A 24,608-nucleotide genomic window follows, 5' to 3' on the forward strand; every position below is an offset into this window, starting at 1 on the left:
ATAAACCAATGTTCTTTTGAAAAAACTCCACTTTAATAAACAGTACATATGCAAAATTGCAAAAAATCGTATGATAAAAAAAATGCAATAATTATTCAACATTTTTTCGATTATTAATTGTCCACATGGAAATGGCTGAGTTTGATGCATTACACATCTATAATAAAATCTCCGTTCGCTGAATAAAACTTATCATCTCGTTTGAAACTAACCTTCCAGAAACTATTCCGGAAGTTCTGAAGGTCTACCGAGATACCCACTTCGAAGGAATGCAAAATTTCAGGAAGCAAAAAATTGAGAATTTCTCGACTTCCTTGAATTCTCCATGGAAACGTCCATATTCAATATCAAATAATGCCAAGTCACATTGAATTGGAAATGCGAATATATGGAATCTATAAATCCATGGAAGAATTTTTATGCAAAGTGAGTATAATTAAATTATAAAATAATTCATTCGATTAACGTCCTGTACTCTGTGCTAACCTCAGTATCCATAATCATCCGGATTCACTGAAAATTAATACACAGAAACAAAAAAACCATAGATTTTGGAATTCAATTTGGCAGCTCCTAGTTCTCATTTACTCTCTTTCTCATGTTCCATGCATGTTGAATAGCCCAAATTGCCAAAGGTCGCATGTAGCCAATAGCTCGATAATAATTGTTTTCATACAGTGCTTCGGGCGTTTCGAAACCCATTCCGATATTCTCGTAAACAGTGCGATATACACCTTCGGCCGTACAAAACCCCTCATCAACCATTCCCTATAATTAACCCATAACAGTGGCAATGAGTTTCATTGATTAGTTTTCATTATTCTTTCATCAAAATATATTGCAGTACCTGATGAATCATTAACGCAGCGAGTCCATAAGTGACACCAACCCACATTTCTTCACTCATTATCGTCATATAATCAATGGATCCCGTTGGAAGGAAGCCATTCACTGCGCCTTGTTTGCCATTCTTATATTTCAAAACATTATTCGCAAATATTGTGCGCAATGCTGAATTCACATGCTCCTCGGGGAAAACCTGAATTAAAAAAAAAAACATAATTTACTTCTAATTAGTGCGAGAGAATACACCGTTTCTGAATTGTATTCTTATCATTTGATTGTTTCATATATCAGCTGCCATGCTTTCCTGAAAATTCGTTTTTACCCGCGCACACCGCTCGAAGTTTCAACATAGACACTTTTAAATCGAACTAGCTGTGGCATTATTAGCGAATATACCCGGACAGATGAATAAAGCTTCCAGACACTGCGATGTGAGATGTGTAATTATTAAAAAAATGATAAACCAGGTAGAATAATTATTCAACAGCAATGTTCACTAAACAAAAATATCATAAAAAATAATAAGAAGGCAGGAATCCTCTTGAATACAAATGTCGACACTATCATCACAACTATGTAAAACCTATACTTGATTTCTAATTTCTAATTTCAAACCGTTAGACACCATCCCAAAACCTATCACCATTTAATGTAGTTTACTCTTTGAAAAAGATCGCTAAAATAATTGGGATGTAGATCTCCATCCATCTCTATCCGTAACTGACACATTTTTTCATGAATAATAAGTGATGCCCAATTATTCTTTCACTCTAGCGATCATAGTTCTTTACTAAAATACCTCATTTATTTCTATTGAATAATTTCCTATTTATATGACTCGGCCCGCCCTAACCCTGTACTTTTATTGCCTTAGGAAGGTAACTAGCCGCAATAAGCCTTCAATTTTACCCACCTTCCTAGGACAATAAAAATACTCGATTAGTCGGACCTCGTAACATAAAATAGCATATGCCACACGGTGTGAAAACCATTTTAGCAACATATTTGATAACGTATACGATAAAATACGTGGCCAAAATGCTTTTAAGCCCTTGGAGCATAACTTACTATTGTTTATTCATTCATGAAACGAAAATGTAGACGGAAGCTAATGTTTAGACAATGTAATGTGCATAATACCAATTATAGATAAATTTAACTCCCGAAATTTAGTTGAAACAGTTCAGCGATAGGGAATTGTAGTGTGGTTTGTCGAAAACAATATCACGCGTAAATGACCCTGATGAGAATAGCCTAAAACCGTTACTTACATCATGCTCGAAGCCACAGGCCCGCAAATACCACTGGCCACAAAGTTGATCACTCATAATGGCTTTCCGATGATCCGATTTGCTGCTATCAAAGTTATAGTAAGCACCTATAATTAACAATTTCCCGAGGCACTGTATTACGTAAAAAATAACTATTCAGTCGGAAAATTTAATATTAATATGAAGCCAACCATTCCAGAGTTTCTCCTGAAAAGCAAATTTGCCGTTTTCCAATACTTGGGAGTACTTTGCAGCGTTTTCGTTATCCCCGACAAGTTTTCCTATTTGAACAGCACACCGCAACGATGCTAACCACAAGCTACCGCAGTATGAACTGAGAGAGAAGGATAGAATATTATTATATCAGTAATTAAATTTACGCGCTGTTAGTATTTTCAATATAGGTTACCTAGGTCCCGTCATCACCCAGCTATCGTAAGTTTGATCTGGAAATCCTGAATTTTCAATGAGGCCATCTTTATCTCTATCCCATACCAAACAGAGGTCCAGAGTCTGTATTTACGAACCAAACAGTTGCAATAAAATTTACGAGTAATCTTGGTAAGAGCAAACAAAAAACCTGCCCCCTCGCGAAGAGTAATAGTAATGATTAATCGTATTATTTAACATTCAAATACATATGATAAAATAAGTACCTTTTTGATACTCGGCCAAAAGTCCTGGAGATACTGTATATCACCAAATAGACAGTAATCTCTGTAACAACTGAGAACGAATTTGGGATTCAGGTCCTTCCACGCGGATACGTCGTGGATGGGATACGCATTTATCATTTGAAATGGCTCCTCCTCTGCTCATTGGATTCGATAAAAATCCATGATCATTATTTTTTTTTATCCGCATTATAGGGAGACAAGAAGAATGTAGACGGAAGGTACGAGACTTTTACTCACCGGGATCTCCAACGTCGTGTGGCACAAAGCCTTTCAATTTCCTTAGGTGCCTGGAGCCATCATAAAGTGATGATCTTTCTCGATTATCTTCCATTTGAATTGTATCTCGAATTTCGTATTGTATGCTAGCCTGCAGATGTGGCCACAATTGTGCCAAGGCAAATGCAGCATAAAAATGTACATCATAGGTATTATACATCCTATACTCATGGCCCTCGAGATATGCAAAACGTCCGTATTCCCTCCTATTAACAAAAAAGCTCAAATCAATAAATTAAATTATTTCATTTAATTCATTTACATTACCGTATGTCGAGGCATTTCAAATTTTCAGACTCATCAATACGCAGCCATATTGACCCACCATCAGCCACATAATATAATTCATTGAACAAAGCACTTTTGTACCATTCTGGCAAATCATTATCTTGCAAAATTATTTTTTGCCAGCTATAGATTTTCGTTTCCCATTTCCTATAGGTATTCAATGCATCATCGCAAATTTCTGGGGCTACTGTTCCATCCATATTGTTGAAGTATTTTGTGTAATACCTGAAAATTCAACAGGGAATAAGGAATTAATTTTTTGCCTGTGCTACTACGTGTACATTCAAAATGTCGTGGTGAATTTTACATGCATAAAAATTTGGCTTTGGTACAAGAGAAATCAATATGCATTAAAAAACATCTCCGATAGCTTTATTAACGTCATAAATATTTTATCAATTCGGTAATACATAATATTTACGATATAACAGATACACCTGCACTAACCTGGAATATTCTTGTGCTTTTCCGGCAAACTGTATCTTCGGCATATCCCAAACTATACTAAATTCAAGCTCCTGCATTTCATCAGCTTTGACTCGAATTGAAGCACAAACCCCACAGGCAATATCTTTTACTGCATTGAATTCAATAAAATTAGATAATATCAACTACGCTTTCCTACTACTTGTCAAAAAATTACATCTCCTTGGGGATTCCCTCCTTGGTTCAGCTTCAAGTTTACCAGTGCGTCCGAGTGATTCCCAAAACTCTATTCCATCGCCTAGTGGATCAAATTCCAGAGTCCTCGAAATGCCAACGTTTTCTCTTGCTCTTGAACCTATTGCGTACGTGCATGGCATTCCCTTCAATTTCTGGTGTATCATCACACCGGAGGTATTTTTGTATTCGAAACACTCGTTCCATTTTTCACCTATCGGAGTATTGGATTTAATGGGGAGCATCGAATTTTGGTGGAATTCGTTCTCACAGTGGGATCAAACAAAACGTGAAAAATTATAACTTTTCAGCGGAAGAAAAATGAAAATAACGGAATGACAAATTGTGAAATTGAAAAATGAATAACGGTCATTCCATGCTATTTCGACGGAAGAGAGAGAATATTTTTTGAAATTGTAGAGGAAAGGTTGATAATAATCTTTTCCGTGCAGATAAAAAATTTTGCTTTCAAAGTTGCAGCAATTAAAAAAAAAAACCAATACATGGATGAATAAGACCCCCTCGATTTTCGAAATTATTCTGCCGAAGATAGACTAGATTTTCCCTGTTTATTTACCAAATAAAACTGACTTTCTGATTACCGAAAAAATCAAAAATATAACCACTTGAATTTTCCTCATTATTACAAATAGTTCAATGAAATAATTTTCATCAAATCGTCAATTTCATGGTAGCAGTGTTTTAGCGGAAATTTCAGCTAAATATTTTCAAAAATGTAAGAGTCACAAGGATCGTAATGTTTTCTTGATGTACCTGACATAACTTTGCCTCCTATTCCACTCTGAAACGTGAATGTGACACTGATATCCAAATCACGATCAGACTCGTTAATTACTTCCCAGACAAAAACAGCACACGGCAATGAGCTATCCCTGTAATTATGGGGAATGACTGGAGATATTTGCCGACAGATAAGTCTCACCTTCGGCTCATCAATAGAAAACTCGGTCCATGACCGTGGATAAAGAGCTGTGTAATTCGCCCGACTACCATCGAATCCCCATTTCCACGACGATAGGTATTTCGGTTTCCTATTGACCCAAAAAATATTTCACTCACATAGTCAAAAAAACGATCCGCGAAAAATAGTATATCATGTGCTTACGGATAAGGAGATAAAACCTGATGATAGATAGTGTTTCCCTGTATATCACGGATCGTTAGTATAAATTGATTGGCCATCACTGTCTCATACCGATAAATACCAGGTACCAACGAATATCGGCAGAATTCACCCTTAAACCCACGACCAATGGTTCCAGTCCCGATGCCACCAATCGGCGCTCCTTCTCGTAAAGAGTAACAGATAATTCCATCAATTAGGTCACGTGACGTTGAATAGGAAGGACATAAAATCTTCCTTAATTTGTGCATTAATTGAGTCAATAGATGTTTCATAACGAACCATAAATCTGTTGGCCATGCTTCACATTTATGTAGTCCATCAACGGTAAGCGATCTTCACGGCGTATTTGAGCATAATAAAAGAGATATCTGAAAGATATGTTTATTCTAATTTAGAACATTAGAAGGATACTAATATAATATATCTCATATCTCATCCTTAGGCCATTAAGAACTTTTCTGGCGATTATGAGTTTACAGTCGGAGGCCGAGCAGAGAAATATAAACACAATTTCCAGAAAAATTCCTAACAGTTTAATGACGAAATATACGAAACAAGTTCGCGGATTCGAACGTCCCAATAACCAGGAAATATACTATACGGAACACTACTGTTGCGTTCATCTCCTGCCGAAATGTACTTTTTCATTTGCTTGTAAACGAAAAAAGCCACAATTCGCCGCTCGTTAAACATAAAATCATGTACAAAAGACTATTATTCGACCCATGTATGACAGAGATTTTTCCATAGTTTTCGCCCCAGTCTGCCAACTTCGCCCTCGTAAAAAAACCCGTCCCATTATATTGGAATATATTATTTCCATCTTCATTTTGACCTATCGGAGTGAAGGATTCAGGATTATATAACGTCTTTATATCAATGTGAGTTAAGAAATTCGAAATTCGTTTATAAATTCTTTCTCCTTTTTTTATTCCAACACATTTCGCTGACATTCGAAACATCTCTCGTTTATGCGTCAAATTTCGCTAATATTAGCTTTTATTTTTTATTCTTTCATTAGTTCAAACCGAATGGCAAAGATCCCTAGTCAAATTCTTGAATTTTTTTGATACTAACAGATTATTGATAAATAATTAATATTCTGGCCATTGCGGGCGGCAAAGCGGTTTTCTGCCATATGCGCGTGCTTTCGACGGGAAAAATTCGTGAACTATTATTTCGTATTCGCAACGGCCTTACCAATATAAGTTCATAAACAAATAGCATGCTGTACATCCTACAAATCGAATTTTTTCTCTAAAAATTCAATAATGTGCTAAGGACAATGGTTTTAATGTTTTTTTTCCTGACTTCAACTATCTTTCAAATTAAAAGTGATAAATAATGACCAACTAATTTATTCATCGTCTTTCATTTAACAAATAGTCACGTTGAAGACAAAAATTAGAAGGATTTATCATCACTAAAATATTTACAATGTTTAGAACACTTTTTCATGCAAATTGACAGTTTTCACCGTGACATTTCTTGCATGCCTTGATAGTTTCTAATTTATCCTTTTTCCCAAGAAAATAATTTTCTCAATATGTATGCAATTACACATAAATTGTACTCCATATAATGTATCTTCCAATAGCCCCAACTAGAATTATGTGATTTGAAATTAACGCTCATTTCCTCAACTACGCAATCTATCGTTGATCATGGTGGAGCTTGTCCTCATTCGATTTCAATTTTCTTCAATTCGATACTCTCGCAGTTGTCATTTTGATTTCTTTCGGCTTTCTTCGATTCGATTTTTGAACGGTAGCCATTATGCTCTTCTTTCTTTTTATCTAAGGAAGCATCGTATTCCGGAATATTACCAAGGGATTTCTACGTTACCAACGTGCAGCTCACATGCACACCGATATAACCAATGATACTAGTATCAGAAATTATAGGGGAGATTGCCAGCGCCTGTACAAAACCTTCTACATGGTCAAAGCCCGTACCTGTAAGTAAAACCACGTGCCTCTAGGGAGTAAAGTATTTTCTGACGAAATGTGAGTTTATAACCCGAACTGAAAGCGAGGGTTATAATGACATGAGTCAAAAAATACTTTATTTCCGTGAGGCACACGATGGTTTCTCATAGGGACTGGAAACTGCGATCTAACCGAGCGAAGCGAGGCTAGAATCATACTTTCCAATCTCTAGGGGGATAAAATAAATTTCTTATGGGAGGAAAACAATTTTCTCAAATTATTGTCATGCTCTCACCGAATTCCCAGGGGAATTAAAGGCGGCAACTGTCGCAATCTTGGTCTGGCACCTTGAGTCCATTTCTCGGGGTACTTATGATCCAATCGCACTTTAAAGCCGTATTTTGGTACTTTCTTTTGAGCCACTGTCTCCTCCTGCTCCGAATCGTTCATGATTGGATGTTTATTATTTTTTCGATGAATCAGGAGTTATTATGCACTTTAAAACATTTGTGTGAACAGTGGAGGGAAAATGCTACAAATAAACCCAATTAGTTAAAAAATGTTGTGAAAAATCAGCTGACAGTACTGACAGTAGGTACTAACCGTGTGTAGCACGTTACAACTTGAACATTGTTTGCGTCAATGTAGTTAAGTGTTATTGTTACTTGGAACGTTGATACGATGTCGCTACTGATGTAATTTTTTAACATATAGGACGCCTAAATTACGATTGTTTGTCGACAACTTGCAGCTTGAAAATTAATAACTGGAGACCTCCGAGAAAATTATCAGGTAATCGGAACTTCATGCGGAAAATTGTCAATCTCAAATTTTCCTATCATCAATCAGTGAAATATCTGAATATCCGTCAGAAATGATGTAATCGAATGTAAACAATAATGGTACTCCTGACATGAAGGAAAAATTGTCAAAGAATCAAAGGTCACAAGACAAAGTGCACAGGCACCTATCCTGCATTGCTCTGAAAAAACGTGATGAGTATGGATCTATTGATAAAAGTGAATAACCAAAGTGCTGGTAGAGATAAAATTGCCAGGTTAGTCCGATATCCCGTCGTCAATCAGATATCACCAAATGGAGGCTTATTAAATGATATTGATAATACATATTCCAGGTTTTTTCAGTATGGAAGTCGTGCCGGATGGTATCTCCTGCAAAATGGAGAGACCACCAGGAATTCTGTGGATATTTTGAAGAGCTTAGAGTACACGTTTAGCTCCTTCAGAAAATGTAAGAGGTTTTAATGATTTATTCGCTCTCGAAATAAAGTAATAATAGAAAAAAATGCAATGATTTCAGTACTGCGCTTTGGGAGAAGTCTTGATAGTCTATATTCGGCTCTCTCGACAATTAAAAATCCAGATTTAGTAATTAGATTTACACTGACATTTTCAAAAATAGCTAATGGATTATTTCTATTAGCTGACCATATAATATGGATTGGACGAGCAGGATTATTTCGAATTAATCTGGAGAAGTGGACAACAGTGGCTAATAAATATTGGTTATTTACTATTGTTATGAACTTAGTAAGAGATTTGTACGAAATTATGCAAATAATTGATCAGAATAGTCTGCATCATAACTACAAAATTAATTTATCCATCCACGACTTGCTGTCAATGATTTTGTGTTACTCCAAAAATCATAAGAGCGTTTTTTTGGATATTTTAAAAAATGGGTGTGACTTCTTCATTCCGATGACAGCACTGGGATACACTAAATTAAATCCAGGAACTATCGGTCTTTTGGGCTTGATTTCATCAATTGTCGGTCTTTACTGTTTAATCGATCCACTTGCCAAATTGTCACCGTCCTGATGGAATTAAGAATCTGGATAATTGAATGATATGTTGTTGAAGAAAATTGAGACACTTTCGTTTATTGTTTGTATAAAAATATAAAAATCTGATAATAAGAACTGAAACATTTTACCTCAAACCTGAATAATTTGCTTAGTGATAAACTCTTGATCTCTATTCCATAATGATTTACAGAGTGAATTCAACTGATAAGCAACGTCGAAGATCTCCGGTCTCGCTGAGGCTTTATTAACGTCGATCTTAATTACCTTCATCTTCCATTTGTTCTCGAATTCTTTGATTTGGATGTCAGTTACTGATAATGTTGACCAGGGTTTGTATCTTGTTCCAATTACTACTTTTGCAGGTTTCTCTTTGATGCCATTCATGGAGTTCATGAGGTATGGAATGTCGGTGAAGCTCGCTGAATCTTCAAAGGAAAATACTGAGCAAATGGCATCCACTTTGTCTTTACATGCCTTGAAACATACACAGTATTCATTAAATTAATTAATTAATTCCACCAAAAACAAAATGTTTCCCTTTCCTAAATCATTGCTATGAAGGATCTACTCACAGGCAGAACATGATTATATTTCTTTATACTGCTTTCCGAAGTATCCCAAAAACTTAATTTAAACAAAACAACTTTATCCCAAATTTTTACAGGCCAATAGACAGTTGTCTTTCGAATTCCCCCAATTTCCGAAGTTACATTCTCGCTCCCAGCAATCCCGAGAAATCGAGCGACCACCGACGTTTTTCCAACACCCGGTCTCCCAATCATAAAAATTTTATAATTAACTTCTTCAATGGATGATGGTAACGCTGGTCTCTCTAGAATTCCTGAAAATCAAAAAGCATAACTTGAACATCAAAAAAGCCTGGAGATTTAGTAGAGACTAATGATTAAAAATTACCGTAGAACCGTCGTTTTTTCAGCGTTTGATCGTAAAAGTGATGCAGCAAGGACTCTCCTTCGGCCGAACTCAGCCAATTCATATTGATAGGTCCGCTCATCACTCTACAAATATTCTCTTCGTCGAAGTTTCAAGTACGTAGTTATGATTCAACACCTCCTTATGTTCATTTGACATTAGCATTTATTTACTTTTCACTCCGACTGTAGCATATCTGTTGATAAACCACCACCGACAACTTTTATTCCATTATCTAGTGGCATTTTCGAAGTTTTACCATTTTTCGTAGTCACTCTACTGATATTGTTACTTCAGGTCTTCAGGGTACCGAAGCTGCGAATATAAGTGCGGTAATAGCATGAAAGTATAGTCTTCGGTTTTGATCGCCATTCAGCTCACACCCGTGTGTTAGAAGATACCAACTGGAAATAGTGGGGATAAAACTGAATCGCCGGTGGTTTTAACTTATCAGTATATGTGATGAAGATGAGCTGTGTGTGTGATATTCTATTCTGATGATTCTTCTCAATTCTAATTCTATTGATAATAAGAGTAAAATGTTCTATACCTATTAAATCCGCAATTCTCCTAAGTGGTTTCGTTAGGCTGCATTACTCGTGCACGTCGTCGATAATCTCGATAGTACTTTAGAATCAACCCTGATTATTCGATTTATCCAACAGATAATAGGAAAAAATTACAATTGCAATTCAAAATATGTTTGAAAGGGGATGCTCCAATGTAATAATATTCTCCCATCATTAGAAATCATTACAAACACTATGACACCACAGACAGATAACGATAAATTATCGAAAGTTCTCAGCCTATTTTTACTCCCGAATTACAATGTCGTATCAACGACGTATTTAGATTTGTTATTAACACACATAGCGAACCAGCAAAAGTGTAAGTTTGAATTATTGTTTTAGGATTTCATAACCTCAAGTCGCCAACAGCATGAAATTTCTTCATAACCTGCATTCAAGCGCAATAAATGTGATAACTTGTATTTTTAGGCGAGCAAGAAGATAACATTCGTCGGACTTTGCTGAAAAAATGGGTGATTGAAGCAGTAGAAGTTTGGAACAATGCAGGCGTCAAGCCCTGTCAAGCTGTAACTGTATTCACCATCAAACTTGTTGGACTAATATCACAAGATGAAAATGATTTTGATTGTCTTGAGAGTGCGAGTGTTTTTGAGAAGTTGTCTGCACTTTTCCAGTTTCAAAAAGATGATCTCTCAGCGTCCATTAAAATGGCATATACGTCAATGCTCTCGGACATTATCTCTCATAATATTGGAAGACGTTGGGTCATAACAAAGAGTATGTGTCAATTTTTCCAGAGAATCAACTTTTTTTTCAATCTGTCTTCACGGCACTTCCAAGGGCTTTATTATCATATCTAGTAGTAAATAGATATGGAACAAACCGATGGTTTGATGAAGATGGTGGATCGTTTAAGAATTCAATGTGTCTTCTTAAAGAGCGATTCAATGAATGATAATATTTTTATAATTTGCGTAGATGTAAAATTGTTAAAGTAATTTTCTAAAATAATTTTTTAAATTCTAGGTCTCTGGAAAGACATTGTAAAATTTGCACAACTAAACCACACAATGTACGTGACAAGAGAGAGTCATCGATTTATTTACACAATACTCAATAAGGAATCTCAGAATAAGGAATTTTGCAAAGATGTAATTCTAACAGTATCAGATCCACTGATCAAATATTCGGGATTTTCTCAAGTCCATGCAGCTCTGGAAGAACTTTACATGGACCAAAACGCACTCCTGTGTACGACGTTGGATTTAATAACTAGTATTATCGAGAATACAATGTTTACGAGCCTGGAGAATGATATAACAGACAGAATTGAGGCCCTCGTCGACCTGGACAATCGCTTGAGAGCACTCACTGAGGCGTGTATAAGCACAAAGTTTCTTAAACATATCCTTAAGTTGTGGGTCTTTTTGTCTTTCCAAATAGTCAAGGGTGGAGCTAGGATGGATGGGCCGCTGGTTGATTGTGAAACGTGGAAAAAATTCAGTGATCGATATTGCTATATTCAGACTCTTTTAATAGGGAAAAAATATATACTCGAGCTTGTAGGGTTGCAGAAGATGACACTGCTGTACTGGAAGAAACTCAATGACATCAAGGAGATAAAATCGTCCTCTGAACATCAATTGGAATATCAATCAATGGCCCTGATGGTCAGTATTCGCAGTGGATTTCTATTTCATTAAGGATACTTTCCTCTGACTAATATCATGTTTCAATTCTTAACGTCCATTTCAGATAACACCTCTAGGAACGACCATGAGATACAATAATATGAAGCACGAGTTTTTCAAAATGTTTGTTGATAAATTATTCGATGTTACATGGCAGCCGGTACAAAGGCTAGTTTATTTGGTCCGAGATGTTATGTTGAAGGAGAATTTACCGGTTGAACAAATATGTAAATCATCGATCGAGATGATTCTCGAGACGATTAACGTTATTGAAAGGGTAAGATCCCAGTAAAATTCAGATGTCAATTAATTCAGCATTTCATTAAATAGTCAACGATGAAGAGAAGGCAAAGCTAATAGCTTTTTTTAACCGAAACAGGACTGTATTGTAATCACCGGTCATATTGAATTTTTTCATTGGTTATGTCCAGGGGGTGGCAGTCATCGCTTTTCAAAGCATGTGTTATGCTCTGAAAAATTACATACCAAAAGAGAATAACTGTGAAGCTTGGGAAATGCCGAATACTCACAGTTCCCACGATTTGCCGAATGAAAATAGAAGAAAACCTCCACCCAACTCATTATTCAATGGAGATCCAGTTGTCGACAATCCTATGCTGCTCTCCACATTGCTCCATGGACTAGCTGTTCTCACCCAAAAGTTCCAATTCAAATGGCAGGACTGTGTTGAGACCATATGTCTTTTTTCACTTGCACAAGAGATCTTGAATCACACAGGGACACTGCCATGTGTGAGTACAGTATTTGTCCAGTAAAAATATAGTCTTAATCAGCAATGAATTATCCATAATGTCGAGTATTCACACACGTTTACTTTGTATATAATTACTCTGGAATAATCAGTCATCAATTTAATTATTAATTATTCTAAATATAAAATTAAAATTCCAGCTGTGTGTAAAAGCTCTTCAGATTTGCAAGCTCGCTATCCAGAACTTTATGCCACCAAATTTAGCCTTATTAGTTGAATGCGACAGTCACATGAGTGGAATTGGTCAAACATTATTCAAAAGATTGCACGATCCCAACTGGGAAGTCCGTGACAGTGTTTTGGAAGTCCTAATCACAATAGCAGAGATATCTGAAGCTAAATACCCCGCGTTTCAAGAATTCTTACTTGCGAATGATTTTCTACCAGTCATCACAGACGTTGCCTTAATGGATGGCGAGAGTTACGTCCGGGCATCGGCAGTTAAATTCATCTCCACAACAATTCGGATAAACAAACTCTGGGATGACAGTCTGTCGAAAATGGATCTTCCAGATAAATTCATCAACTTATTCAAGAACGAGAGTGAAGCAATTGTGAGGAGAGAGGCTGTGGATTTGATAAAAGAACTGTACGTGTACAGAAAATGGTCAAAACCTACGATTGATTTAATGAGTGCTGCAATGGCCGAGGCTGCAGTACTGGATCTTCATTGGGAGGTCAAAGTAAATGCTCTAAATTTCTGGAAACACTTCATAAAGTCGCACTTCACTGACCAGGGAATGCTGGACGGCTCATTCCCAAATGTCACCTTCTCCAAGGAGCATAGGAAGATTGTTCAACTCAATGACTGCGAGATCAAACGTCGATTGAACAAGGCGCTGGATGATGTGGCCAAGCAGAGGTGCCTCGGAGTCCTTCTCGTTACCCTGAAGGATGACAGTGACTTTGAAGTTTCAAGGTCTGCAGCTGATATCATCAAGAAACTTCAAATTTACATACTCAAGTATAAACTCAATGACCCAATCATCGAGAATAATCGAGCACCCAAGGACAGTGCTATAATTGATTCTTCCTACATAAAACCGCAAATACAATCCTCTAGGTCCTCGACAAATAGTTCACCAGAAAAGCTAGCTGATATTATCGATGAAATTGTCAATGAAAATGATGCAGAGCTTCTGACATCAATCTATCAGAGTTCCATGAGAATGGATACAGACGCTGATCTCACGAAAAAAACTACTCTGCAGAGTTTGTCTCAAGTTACGAGGGAAAATTTTTTGAATGTTGTCGTTAGCATGGATGTCGATAAATACATCCAGGAGAAACAACAATGGCTTAAGAACTATACAGTTTGTTTTGATTCAGTTCTTGAGGACATACTCACTGTTTACGAACAGGACGGAATGAATTCCATGGATTGCTACTAGAATCCCATTTCTGTTGCCTATGTGTAGGTAACTGATAATATTATTCATACACTAGTTTAGGTAATTATCATCTATTGGTGGGTTGGGAGTGCACAGTACTTTCACTTATATCCAGTCTACTTTGTCGCAAAGAATTATTTTGCATAGCAATGATGATGATTCTTCTCACCTTAAAGGTTTATCTGTATTTCAGTTATATTGTTAAATAAAAATCAAAAGAAAAGTATTGGAAAAATGTTTATTTATTACGAAAATAACCAATTCCTTACTCTAATCTATGGCATCATGAATTTAAATGTAATATGTTTATGGAATTATATTCCTTTGAATTTTATGGACATACGAAAGTGTAGCCATTTAAATGATAATTATCCCCCTAAATTTCCATCACTTAGAGAGGTTTTTATCTTCCTGTATTGAAAATTGAATTGATATCCATCAATTGAAGAATCAACAGCCATAGTTTGTAGAAAATGAAATTATCTTTAAGTTCAATTATCTCATCGCGAGAAAAATGAGAAAATACTTCAAAAATTCTTATTATCAAAATGAAGTCCTAATATTTTACATGAAATCACAGCCCGTTCCTTTGTACGTTCTCTATCATATTCTGAATACGTTTTAATAAAAGAAAAAGTAGAAAAGAAAACGGATAACATGTTATATACTCTTTATAAAAAATCTGAGCACTCCGATACCCTTATAAATACGGAACAATGGCCTAGAAAAGCTATAGTCAACCAGAAATTACTCAACAATTTGAAAAATATGGTGAATTGTTGAATGGAACGGACTCAAGCACCTGCTGAGATCCATTGGCATTTCCCTCACTTTTCTTCTCGACAAAAACCAGTGGATTCCACTGGAAGCTGCCAGTTTCAGCATCAAAGATGAGAGCACTCTCACAGTTCATAATGTCCTGGGGCATTACTGGGGAGTGCAGCTTAATCGGTTGGACATTCTCGAACGAATTACCTCCCGGCAGAGTATCGCCAGTATCAAGGGAAATACTTTCCTCGCTCTTAGATGCCCAGATATTGACAGTTTCTAAGTTTTCCGGTACCGAAATCTTCGGCAGAAGATCCTGAATTCTTTTCTCAACGTTATTGATCTCCGGCTTTCTCATCGGTTTCCGGATCGGCTGTCTGTTGTCTCTTTTGGGGCGATTAGTACCATGTCTTTTCTCATTCAATCGTTTGCGTTTTATTTTTGATTGAATCGGACCTTTAAGCCTGATCAGGTCCTCACACAGACCATTTGCAGAGCTGAGAAATTTTGCGTGAGAACCATGTGCCTCAATGGAAGAACTCTGTTTGACCAGAGGGTTGAGAGGAGCAGTAATTATTGTGGAACGAGTGGCAGCGATCAGGGGCAGTCTCAGTGGCACCTGCTTCTTGGGAATTTTCTTGCGATTTTTTCCAGGCGTTCCAGTAGATTCTGCCTCATTCTTTTCGATCTTCACAACCACCTCGTCTGGCCTCAGGGGGGTGGGCGTGAACGTCTGGCAATTATTCTCAATATTTGTCGCCTTATCAGACAATAATTTCGTACAGAAGGGGTAGAAATAACAGGCGTCAACTGGTGGTTTTGCATCCAGTGACTGGAAGTAGTGCTTGTGGTAGAGAAAACTTTGGAGTGTCAAGATAGAGAGGGATAATTCCTCCGATGTATGAGTTGACGATTGGTGCTTGTGTAATTCACAAAGGCTAGCGGTGTCCATGTCACAGACGATACATCTGAAGTTTAGCCTTGAAGGATCCATTTTCGTCTGTCAATACAGTAATGTTGGGTAAGTCCAAGGTCAAGGAGGACATTCGGCGTTTGTAAACACAATCTTACCTCTCTCGCCGTAGGTTCCTTGTTTTTCGCCAAATAATCCTGGGGTGGAAAAACTCCACAGTTGCCGGATAATTTGTGTTGCCGCGTCGGAATGACGAAATTCGCCAAATTCCCCAGGGCCTCAGGTTAGAATTTCCGAGATTTGAGAGTGTGTTGATGCGTTGGAGGACAATCGTGTTTTGTTTTTGATTGAATGTTTTGGCTTTCGAAGAAGCCGCGAAATACGGAGTCGTTCTTAATTGTTTAATGATCGTGAAGGACGGGAGATGGCGCATCTACCGCGACCTAACCACGGAATGTCGTCAGAGATCAGGGTAACGTCAACGGCAACGGTTCAATCGAAAACTCTCGTAGCGGTGGCTACGGTACTAAATCAGCAGCTGTACCCGTGAATAAGGCAGGTCACGAGGACAAAAGTGTCGATAACGGTGTAGGTTGATCTGGTTGGTTGGTTGGTTGATGTGGTTGGTTGGTTGGTTGATCTGGTTGGTTGGTTGGTTGGTTGGTTGGTTGGTTGGTTGGTTGGTTGGTTGGTTGGTTGGTTGGTTGATCTGGTTGATTGGTTGATTGATTGGTTGGTTGGATGATCTGGTTGATTGATTGGTTGATCTGGTTAGTTGGCTGACTTGGCTGGTTGGTGCGTTGGTTGATCTGGTTGGTTGGTTGATTGGTTGGTTGGTTGATTGGTTGGTTGGTTGGTTGGTTGATTGGTTGGTTGGTTGATTGATTGGTTGGTTGGATGATCTGGTTGATTGATTGGTTGATCTGGTTGGTTGGTTGGTTGATTGGTTGAGTGGTTGGTTGGTTGGTTGATTGGTTGTTTGGTTGGTTGGTTGGTTGGTTAGTTGAGCTGGTTGGTTGGTTGATTCGTTGATCTGGTTGGTTAATTCATTGGTTATTCACAACTGAGAAAAATCGGATACGGTTTCATGAATCCGATGCCGTTGGATTTAGATGGTTAGGACAAATAATTTTTCAGAAATTCGATGAAAACCACAGGGTTCACAAAAAAGAGCGCAAAAAGTTGGTTGGTTGATTGGCTGATCTGGTTGGTTGGTTGATTGGTTGATGTGGTTGGTGGGTTGGTCGGTTGAATACCTTGCATAGCAGATTGTGAACAAATGCCGGAATGGGGGGTTTCTCGAGATCATGTGTTTGTTGAGAGCACGTGAGAGCGCAAGAGAGAGTCAACAAATCCACCTTCGCTTGGCCCTTGAAAATCACTCGGTTTCTCTCGGCGTGGTGACTTTCGTCGATGTTTTTATTTATCCCTCAGAGAGATTCAGTGGCCATTTAACATTACCAGAGAAGTAAAAATTTTCAATCCAATTATTTTTTATTTTTTTATTATTTTATTTTTTATTATAATTGGATTGAAAATTTGACTCCTATGGTAATGTTACATGGCCACTTAACGTTATACTCTAGACTCAGCCTCCATGACTTGTGGCGATGCCTATGTAAAAGTATACACAACTAAATTTGTGAGACTTGAAAACAGCGGGAGACGACACCCCCTGGCCCCGGCTCCCAGGATTCCAAAATCCCGTGGAATGAGGGGTATGGCAAAAATAAAGTACGTTGGGTATGTACATGCGCCTCTTTCGGCAATTGCGGGAATCATTCAATACCCAAATAATTATCACGATTTCTACTATTTGCAAAATGGGAGAAACATACGTCCGTTTGAGGTGCGACTCTGGGATTTCGGCGATTTAAAAGGGCCGCCGGGGACTTCCTTGGGGAGGGGATTGTTTTTTCACAATCCCCGGAGTTATTGGCAATGATCAGTGGGAGGGGAACGAGGTGAGTAGATATATTTGCATTCGTCTCTCTCTCTTTGCAATTCATTTTTGAAGGGGGCGGTGGCTCAGTGTTTTTTTTTTATTGCGTATACAAATCCGGGGTTCCGATAACAACAATGGATGAAGGGCATTATCAAATGGTGAACCTGTCCGGAATTATCTGCTGCTTTTCGTAAATATTGGCGGTGGGGAATTCGATGGAACTGTTATGTGAAAAATACGACGGGAATGTGTTATAATTTGTGAAGAATTTATACTCTAATTCGTTGATGCGGCGCATATGCAACATGGTGATTATCAGAGCGTCCAATCTTGCTGAAAGCTTGTCACTTTTATCACCTGAGTTTATCGTGGAAAAGCACTTAAACTCAGCTGTTAATTTTGAATATTCCTGACGTGATTTATGTGTTAATGGATTTTTCAGGATGGACCTGGCAGAAACTATGAAAAACATTGTTGCTAAAGGAATGCAGACGGAGATGGGTCCACCAGGAGGCGGATCTGGATACGCCGGCTCGGCCAGTGGAGCTGGATATGTCACTGAGACTATGTATTCTCTTCTCCGGCTCTATCTGCAGAATAAGGGATGGAATCCCAGCATTGAACTTCTCCAGTGCTTTACCGAGCTAAAGGAGGCCTCAATGTTGCCCAGTGCTGCTTATCTCCAAATGATGGCATCGAGAGTTGCTCTGGACGCTCAAGGGAGGCTAGTCCTTCGTGAAAATGGTAAGATAATTCTCCCGTACGAACACTTTGCTAATGCGGTAATGCTGAAGCACATGAATGGTCCCCATGGCCATCATCTGGGCCTCGAGAGTACAGTTCGAGCTGTCATGGAATCCTACACAATCGGTCGTGAATGTTTTGGAATGGAGAAGGAGTTTATTATCGAAGTGGTGCAGAACTGTCCCAATCCTGCCTGTCGTTACTACAAGAGTCAACTGGAGCTCACACAGAAGATGAGCCACATGGCGCCGACCTATATCCAGGACAATGAGGCTGTGGCGTCAATGCTGCGCTTTCCCCACAACACTGACTTCCAAGGGTTGGCTAACGCCAATGCCAGCCACATGACGGGCTCAGAGCTCCCGGAAATTCGAAGTGTTGGGAATCAAATGAGTCTTCAACGTCCTCCCAGTCGTCCCTCACTCAATATTCCACATCGAGCCTCCTGCCAGGAGAAGAAGGTTGGAAAGCAGCACTACGAGTCCATGATCAACACTCAATTGCCTGATCACAAATTGACGGATTTTTTGAGGTCTAATTTGGATAATCTGGAGGGGCTCAGCGGACTTGGACTTGGAAATCTCCAGGGGCTCACGAATGCCAATAAAGATCTTCTTGCGTTGCACAATGGCGCATGGACAATCGAGGAGAAAGGAGCGCGTTCAGCAGCCACCAATACAGACAGTAACAATTATTTCATTCACATATATATTGACATTTTTTATTCGAGAATAATTTTTAAAACCCCGTCTTTTATTTACCAATTCAGTGAAAATCGGCTCAATTTTTTAATTAGGAAACTACAGGTTCTCCAAAATTGAGAAATTCAAATTACCACATTAACTTACACTTTCACTTGGCTTCAGGTGGTGGGGGAAAAATCGTTCGAGCTTTCGCTGAAGTAATGAAAAACATGGCGAGAATGAAGGCTTGTGTACGTCCTGCCATGTGCAAGCCCTATGGAAAACAGTCGGAGGCATTGCAAAAAAGTAATTACAAACTAGTTACTTCTGTTAATTTCCACTGATATATTTATTCAGATATTATAAACAGGTCAACGTGACTCAATAGTACAGAAACATATTCGTGAATACACGATTTTGGTTTAACATTCGACACAAAAACTGTTGGATACATATATCTCACGAAAAATCAGTCTGTTAATGAAATTATTCTCGAACGTAAGGGATTAATTCATAAATTGATAGTCACCTCGTTAAATGAGTAGATAACGTTTTCTCTCTGACGAGAAATATAAAAATTTAAGTAATTAACTTGGCTTGACCTTGGACGACAATGGTTCAGTGCTAACCGTACCCGTAGATACATTTTTTTTAATTAAGTTCGGTTGAAAATGCCTTTGTTCTCCATCTAGCATTGGTCGACACAATTCAGTTAGTGCAGTCGTTGAGGAGCTTTCTTCCACCTCCACATATTCCCGTTTCCAGCTGGAAAAATGAGGATAAACACAGATTAGATCATTCTGGGCCTACATATCTTCCACCTAGTTTGTGAGTTTCTTAACAATTAAATTATTTTTAAATCTAGCTGCATTATCTTTCGAATGTTATTTGCTCACTAAATTTTTGTGAAAATTGTATAAAGATTTGAATTTTCTTCGAAAAGACTTCAAGATAATTTTGAAAAAATGGACAATTAAATAGAAAACTTGACACCATCAGAAGAAAAAAAAACACTTTAAATAGCACTCGAAAGCCAATAAAACTGAACTCGAATGAGATAAATTCGATTGAATTGTTTTACAGAAAAGCCAGCGGCTTGGAAGACCTGTGCGAGCCTCGAAAGATGGACTGAGCACTCTCCAAAAATTTTATATTGATTCTCTAGTCACATTGGAGTCATTTAAGTGAATTGAGTTGAGGAACAAATGGGAAAACATTTTTATAAGGACCAGACTGTTTTGCTCAAGAGTAATGGCGTTTAGGACATTTCGGTGATTGTGGGCGTTAAAAATGAGTCATGCGTGGACTGTGATAAAAGTGGGTAGTAAAAAGAGATGAAAAACAAATTCTATCTAGATTTTGAATCGACTCGTGATTTACTAAATATTGATATTAGTATTTCGTTCGTTTTGTTATCATTTTTTTATGAAAAAAAAAAAAAAAACTCCTGCCAGTGGTGCTTATTGGTGCAATCAGGGGGTCTTGCTTGCCTTACTACTGGCAATGTACTGAAAAAAAAACAAACTTTTACAGTATTTGTAATATATATTTTTAGAGATGAAATTCACCTGGGGTTGACTGGTGTTTTTGGAAATGACAAATTATTATAATGAAAAAAGTCAATAATTATTAGGAGTAATGGCTGTATCACCCCGGGACGGGACCCCACCTGATCACACGTAATGATGCGAAAAAATCTTTTATATTATTTATTTAATTAGCGGATAAGTCTAGATATATCTTTTGTTATGAAATATTGAAGTTTTATTTATACGTTCCATGTTTGAAATTTTTAAAATTACTCAAATTTTTTCAATAATCTAAGCTCCACGGGCAGGTCCAAATCAACTGTTGCCAATGAAGAAGTTAAGTAGTTAATCAATGAACTATTCTTCCATTGTCTTGTAAATCCATTATTTTTAATTGGTATCATAGCGATTATCAATCGATGATACAATGGCAGCTTCTGGGGGGAAAATTATTTATGAATCAGATTCTGAGAATCGTAGGTCTTGAGGAATGAATGTTTCGGCTAATAAAATTTTTCAAAAGTTTTCACGAAAATTGAGAGTACGTGAGTTTGTTGAGGATTTTTGGGTAAAGATTATACAAATATCCGTTCCTTTTACTTTGCAAAATTGCTATTTTTTTTTTTATACGAGAGGAAAATTCAGTAGCGAAGAGGTAAAGGGTAATGGAGCCAATTAAGCTGATAGGTTCCCCAGAAATATCTGTGGGACTCAGAGATATTTATGGAAAACTCGTCTAACGGACAGATTGAGATGTTATCCTTTAGTGTTTACTACCGAGTTGTTATCATTTGAGCTGCTGCAATATTTACGATCGAATCGTGATATCAATCCACGCTTCGACTGTATCCTATAATTATCTGTTGATGTTTACACCAGTACTGTGTATCGAGAAAATGAGAAAAGCCAAAAAAAGCCGTGAATGTTGATGGAACTCGAAAGATTAAATTCATGTATCGAATAAAAGCAAACCGTCGTTTTTGGGTCTCGCTATCAAAGAAAACGTTGGGTTGTTGTCTAAAGATATTGAACCAAAGAAGACAATTGCGGATAACTCCTGATCAAGCATATCATCAACAACAATAAATTAACATTGAAGTAACGATCGTTGAGTCTTTGATAGCCTGATGAAGTATTGAATCAGTCCTTAAGAACGAATTATTAATAATTATTATACACAAAAAAATGCTACTGACGTGTCCGCACTGCTAAAACGTTTGACGTCGCTTGCCAGTATTAATCTTCCTGTATTCCTGCACAATTAATTCGTCGTATTGATTATTAAAAATGTTTTTACAAGTGTGACTTGCCTGTTCTTTCATTTCATTTCGTTTCACTCAATATCTTTGAGTCTGCATGTCCGGATCTCTTCGCAGGCCATTCCTACAAGGCTCTTCCTGCAAGAAAAAATTCTCATCAGTTTTTTTCTTCTGACAACAATAATAATATACTTTTCCAATGAGAGTGAATTCAATTTTTCAATTAAATTGAAATTCGTTGAAATTGCCGATTGATCGGAACTCTTCAAATTTTTAAATGGAAAATTCGAATAAAAAATCAATTAAAGAGCTCACCTCGTGGCTTTCCAAGACAAAGATAACATCATCTAGGAAATAATAGGCCTGTCCAAGATCGCCCTCGCACAAATACGGCAATTTGCTCCAAGCTAAACACTTTAGGCCAACTGGACCAAAAACCCGGTCAACTAGGCCAGCTATTTGTCCTTCGAGGCCAGTGCCCTTGATTGGCAGATACTCGGATGGTTTGTGATCACCACGCTCACCAACTTCCACATAGGGACTGAACGGAAGCACCAGAGCTATCACAAGTCTACCGCCTGGGGCGAGGGCTGCCCTGAGCTGTCTCAGCAGAGTGCTGGGACGATCGCACCGATCCAGAAGATTCAAACACAGAATAACATTGAAGGGAGCTACCCTGTCCCACTTATCGACATCAAGCACCCTGAAGAGACGAAAGAACCATTTTTTTAAAATCATGGTAAAAAGGCCTTGCAGATGCAAATATACATATAAAAATTGTGAGTTTTTTATCGTTCGCTCATCGCCACTGTTACACTTCGATGAACAATTTTATAGCTTCACAACTGCAGTCCACGTGAACAATAAATTGACGATCCTACGAAGTAGTCCTGTAGAAGTTACGATTGTTCGGTGGAGTTGACAGTATTTTATTGAAAATTCGATTGAAGAAAATTCAGAGTTTTGGTGAATCACTAGCCTGGGGAGCCCGTGGGCGTTCATATTAACCAGCCCCAGAGGGCTAAACCCAGGATGAAGTTTCGTATAAAAGCCATCGTAAAGTTCTACTCCAATCAATTCTAATGTTGTAAAGTTTCATCGTTTCAACGTTTAAGCGTCTTCACTGGCAAATAAGTACCATCTTCGAACTTATCGACTTCAGAGAGCGTGTGAGGGCAATTAAATTGCTTCGTACAATTGATTTCTATCGGTAACGACCAATTAGTACATCTGGAGTTGCTCAGGTAAGAGACTTTGGAGGGCTAAAGCACGGGCTTTACAATGTATAAATCACTTTGAGATTTAATAGCTACGGAGACTCACGTAAATTTTCTTTTGGCGAGGGCCCACCTCATTGGGGCGGATATGTCTGTGGCGTAGACTCGGCCAAATAATTGTGCAACGTGTGCAGTTGTCGCACCATCCCCTGCACCTAGATCAACCAGCGAGTGCCAGGGGCCTGAGAAACCACTGGCAGACATCAGACGTTGAAACTGCTCCGATGAGAATACGTGCATTGAACCACGTCCCAGTAATCTGCACAAATGGAATTCACTTTAATCATGGGTCATCTGCATTTTATGAGCCTGAAATTAGCAAATTATTCGCCAACAGAAAATTTAATTTAAACAATCACATATATATTCGTTTCTTAAGTCAAAAATATGTATACATTTGCCTGAAATGAATTCTCTGCTAGCACATCTGATGGTTTATAAATAAATCATGAAAAAACTACTCTGAAATCCTCAGTGAGAATTCAAAACCAACTCGTTGGCAAGAGGCGGATCAAATTGAAAAAATCCAAAATTCAATTACCTAAGTTAATAATTTTTAGAATGATCATTTGTTCGATACACTGAAAATCAAAGTCCCCAACAATTCCATTACCAGGAGAAGATTCCAGTTCTAAATAATATTAAACTCCAGAAATTTATAATTAAAGCGTAAAATCCTCGAAATCCCTCCAATAGATATAAATGCTGCGGTTAAAAATCACTGATCGACATAAATAACATCAAACTGTAGCATTTGAGATGAAACTTTAATGCTCGGAGCACTCATACCTATAAAAACAAATTCACATACAAAACGCTTTTTCTCATTTGAAGATTGCCGAGTCCGTTCGGGATTCGCTTCAATTTAAGCCTCTCTCGCATTTGGATTTACAAAAAGGGGGTAAAGGAGCGGGGGAGGGGTTTTAGGCAGGGGTGTTCCCAATGGAAAAAGGCGGTTCATTTGAAAATACCAGTTGGATAGCCAGGTATAGGACAGAGAAGTAACTTGGTGCCCAGGTGATCCATCAATGCCGTGGAACGCGGGTATTTTGATCGTGAATTCAGTTTAGTCCTTTGATATAAATAAGGCCCAAAGGGCTCTTCCCTTTTTGGAGGGGACAGAGAGTTGGTGTGGGTAAGAGGGAGATTTGGCAGTTCTCTTTCTCCTTCTCGGGTGTTTCGTTTACCTCAGTGCCATCAATTAACGAGCACCTCCCCATTGCCCACCCTTGCCACCCCGTTGCCCCCC

The 24,608-nt window shown here is 38.0% G+C and overlaps 7 protein-coding genes across 12 annotated transcripts in view; 3 read left to right on the forward strand and 4 right to left on the reverse strand.

Annotated features, from left to right (window-relative positions):
• Positions 1-10: 10 nt before the first annotated feature.
• On the reverse strand, positions 11-7,777 carry LOC105273916 (non-lysosomal glucosylceramidase). Of its 2 annotated transcripts, none has more exons than XR_892960.1 (15): positions 7,389-7,561; positions 5,445-5,533; positions 5,145-5,325; positions 4,793-5,070; positions 4,002-4,232; positions 3,806-3,935; positions 3,338-3,583; positions 3,032-3,276; positions 2,774-2,928; positions 2,527-2,630; positions 2,309-2,451; positions 2,118-2,224; positions 848-1,039; positions 487-768; positions 11-395 (listed from the first exon to the last, which is right to left on the reverse strand). XR_892960.1 is itself a non-coding variant. In XM_011316638.1 (15 exons), the coding sequence occupies exons 2-15, from the start codon at positions 7,541-7,543 to the stop codon at positions 574-576; spliced, it is 2,451 nt and encodes an 816-aa protein (XP_011314940.1). In that variant the 5' UTR covers positions 7,544-7,625; positions 7,697-7,777; the 3' UTR covers positions 11-573. The 2 variants fall into 2 exon arrangements, 1 of the variants encoding a protein (XP_011314940.1); XM_011316638.1 differs by adding an exon at positions 7,697-7,777 and having other exon boundaries at positions 11-768; positions 7,389-7,625.
• Pex11 (peroxin 11) lies at positions 7,594-9,055 on the forward strand. 2 transcript variants are annotated; one of them, XM_011316637.1, is made up of 5 exons: positions 7,594-7,684; positions 7,808-7,885; positions 7,966-8,150; positions 8,229-8,344; positions 8,414-9,055. In XM_011316637.1, exons 3-5 carry the CDS (start codon positions 8,089-8,091, stop codon positions 8,932-8,934), a joined length of 699 nt encoding a protein of 232 aa, XP_011314939.1. In that variant the 5' UTR covers positions 7,594-7,684; positions 7,808-7,885; positions 7,966-8,088; the 3' UTR covers positions 8,935-9,055. The 2 variants fall into 2 exon arrangements, with proteins under 2 accessions (XP_011314939.1, XP_011314938.1); XM_011316636.1 differs by having other exon boundaries at positions 7,808-8,150.
• LOC105273914 (REM2- and Rab-like small GTPase 1) lies at positions 8,856-10,495 on the reverse strand. 3 transcript variants are annotated; one of them, XM_011316635.1, is made up of 6 exons: positions 10,405-10,495; positions 10,114-10,258; positions 9,837-10,050; positions 9,494-9,762; positions 9,050-9,395; positions 8,856-8,947 (listed from the first exon to the last, which is right to left on the reverse strand). In XM_011316635.1, exons 3-5 carry the CDS (start codon positions 9,934-9,936, stop codon positions 9,051-9,053), a joined length of 714 nt encoding a protein of 237 aa, XP_011314937.1. In that variant the 5' UTR covers positions 9,937-10,050; positions 10,114-10,258; positions 10,405-10,495; the 3' UTR covers positions 8,856-8,947; position 9,050. The 3 variants fall into 3 exon arrangements, with proteins under 3 accessions (XP_011314937.1, XP_011314934.1, XP_011314935.1); XM_011316632.1 differs by having other exon boundaries at positions 9,837-10,258; XM_011316633.1 differs by having other exon boundaries at positions 8,873-8,930; positions 9,837-10,258.
• Positions 10,496-10,592: 97 nt separating this feature from the next.
• LOC105273921 (uncharacterized) lies at positions 10,593-15,776 on the forward strand. The gene is made up of 6 exons (XM_011316649.1): positions 10,593-10,745; positions 10,856-11,164; positions 11,414-12,057; positions 12,143-12,355; positions 12,510-12,830; positions 12,991-15,776. Exons 1-6 carry the CDS (start codon positions 10,619-10,621, stop codon positions 14,239-14,241), a joined length of 2,865 nt encoding a protein of 954 aa, XP_011314951.1. The 5' UTR covers positions 10,593-10,618; the 3' UTR covers positions 14,242-15,776.
• On the reverse strand, positions 14,466-16,319 carry LOC105273920 (uncharacterized). Its single transcript, XM_011316648.1, has 2 exons — positions 16,081-16,319; positions 14,466-16,009 (listed from the first exon to the last, which is right to left on the reverse strand). Exon 2 carries the CDS (start codon positions 16,001-16,003, stop codon positions 14,993-14,995), a length of 1,011 nt encoding a protein of 336 aa, XP_011314950.1. The 5' UTR covers positions 16,004-16,009; positions 16,081-16,319; the 3' UTR covers positions 14,466-14,992.
• A 1,384-nt stretch (positions 16,320-17,703) lies between these two features.
• On the forward strand, positions 17,704-22,013 carry LOC105273923 (uncharacterized). 2 transcript variants are annotated; one of them, XM_011316651.1, is made up of 5 exons: positions 17,704-17,886; positions 18,310-19,295; positions 19,478-19,600; positions 19,987-20,122; positions 20,378-22,013. In XM_011316651.1, exons 1-5 carry the CDS (start codon positions 17,864-17,866, stop codon positions 20,424-20,426), a joined length of 1,317 nt encoding a protein of 438 aa, XP_011314953.1. In that variant the 5' UTR covers positions 17,704-17,863; the 3' UTR covers positions 20,427-22,013. The 2 variants fall into 2 exon arrangements, with proteins under 2 accessions (XP_011314953.1, XP_011314954.1); XM_011316652.1 differs by lacking the exon at positions 17,704-17,886 and adding an exon at positions 17,932-18,175.
• LOC105273922 (methyltransferase-like protein 9) overlaps positions 19,620-24,608 on the reverse strand; it is a 23,231-nt gene continuing 18,242 nt past the window's right edge. The window contains exons 3-6 of the mRNA XM_011316650.1: positions 23,406-23,618; positions 22,398-22,785; positions 22,134-22,220; positions 19,620-20,059 (exon numbers count right to left, since the gene is read on the reverse strand). Coding sequence (XP_011314952.1) covers positions 22,161-22,220; positions 22,398-22,785; positions 23,406-23,618 — 661 coding nt within the window. The 3' untranslated portion in view covers positions 19,620-20,059; positions 22,134-22,160. The remainder of the gene's footprint in view (positions 20,060-22,133; positions 22,221-22,397; positions 22,786-23,405; positions 23,619-24,608) is intronic.

Source organism: Fopius arisanus, unplaced genomic scaffold, assembly GCF_000806365.1.
Source record: "Fopius arisanus strain USDA-PBARC FA_bdor unplaced genomic scaffold, ASM80636v1 scaffold00008, whole genome shotgun sequence".
NCBI lineage: Eukaryota > Metazoa > Arthropoda > Insecta > Hymenoptera > Braconidae > Fopius > Fopius arisanus.

Excerpts from the sequence above, each read along its gene's own strand:
- LOC105273916 (XM_011316638.1), bottom strand. The coding sequence starts at position 7,543 with ATGAACGATTCGGAGCAGGAGGAGACAGTGGCTCAAAAGAAAGTACCA. Across the intron at positions 5,326-5,444 it reads GCATGGCCAACAGATTTATG|GAGCGCCGATTGGTGGCATC; the intron begins GTTCGTTATGAA and ends CTTTACGAGAAG. Across the intron at positions 1,040-2,117 it reads CCTGTGGCTTCGAGCATGAT|GTTTTCCCCGAGGAGCATGT; the intron begins GTAAGTAACGGT and ends TTTTTAATTCAG.
- Pex11 (XM_011316636.1), top strand. The coding sequence starts at position 8,089 with ATGAGTATGGATCTATTGATAAAAGTGAATAACCAAAGTGCTGGTAGA. Across the intron at positions 8,151-8,228 it reads GGTAGAGATAAAATTGCCAG|GTTTTTTCAGTATGGAAGTC; the intron begins GTTAGTCCGATA and ends TACATATTCCAG. Across the intron at positions 8,345-8,413 it reads GTTTAGCTCCTTCAGAAAAT|TACTGCGCTTTGGGAGAAGT; the intron begins GTAAGAGGTTTT and ends CAATGATTTCAG.
- LOC105273914 (XM_011316635.1), bottom strand. The coding sequence starts at position 9,936 with ATGAGCGGACCTATCAATATGAATTGGCTGAGTTCGGCCGAAGGAGAG. Across the intron at positions 9,763-9,836 it reads GAAAAAACGACGGTTCTACG|GAATTCTAGAGAGACCAGCG; the intron begins GTAATTTTTAAT and ends TTTGATTTTCAG. Across the intron at positions 9,396-9,493 it reads AATATAATCATGTTCTGCCT|GCATGTAAAGACAAAGTGGA; the intron begins GTGAGTAGATCC and ends GTATGTTTCAAG.
- LOC105273921 (XM_011316649.1), top strand. The coding sequence starts at position 10,619 with ATGACACCACAGACAGATAACGATAAATTATCGAAAGTTCTCAGCCTA. Across the intron at positions 12,058-12,142 it reads ATCAATCAATGGCCCTGATG|ATAACACCTCTAGGAACGAC; the intron begins GTCAGTATTCGC and ends CGTCCATTTCAG. Across the intron at positions 12,356-12,509 it reads CGATTAACGTTATTGAAAGG|GGGGTGGCAGTCATCGCTTT; the intron begins GTAAGATCCCAG and ends GGTTATGTCCAG.
- LOC105273920 (XM_011316648.1), bottom strand. The coding sequence starts at position 16,003 with ATGGATCCTTCAAGGCTAAACTTCAGATGTATCGTCTGTGACATGGAC.
- LOC105273923 (XM_011316651.1), top strand. The coding sequence starts at position 17,864 with ATGATCAGTGGGAGGGGAACGAG. Across the intron at positions 19,296-19,477 it reads AGCAGCCACCAATACAGACA|GTGGTGGGGGAAAAATCGTT; the intron begins GTAACAATTATT and ends ACTTGGCTTCAG. Across the intron at positions 19,601-19,986 it reads GTCGGAGGCATTGCAAAAAA|CATTGGTCGACACAATTCAG; the intron begins GTAATTACAAAC and ends TTCTCCATCTAG.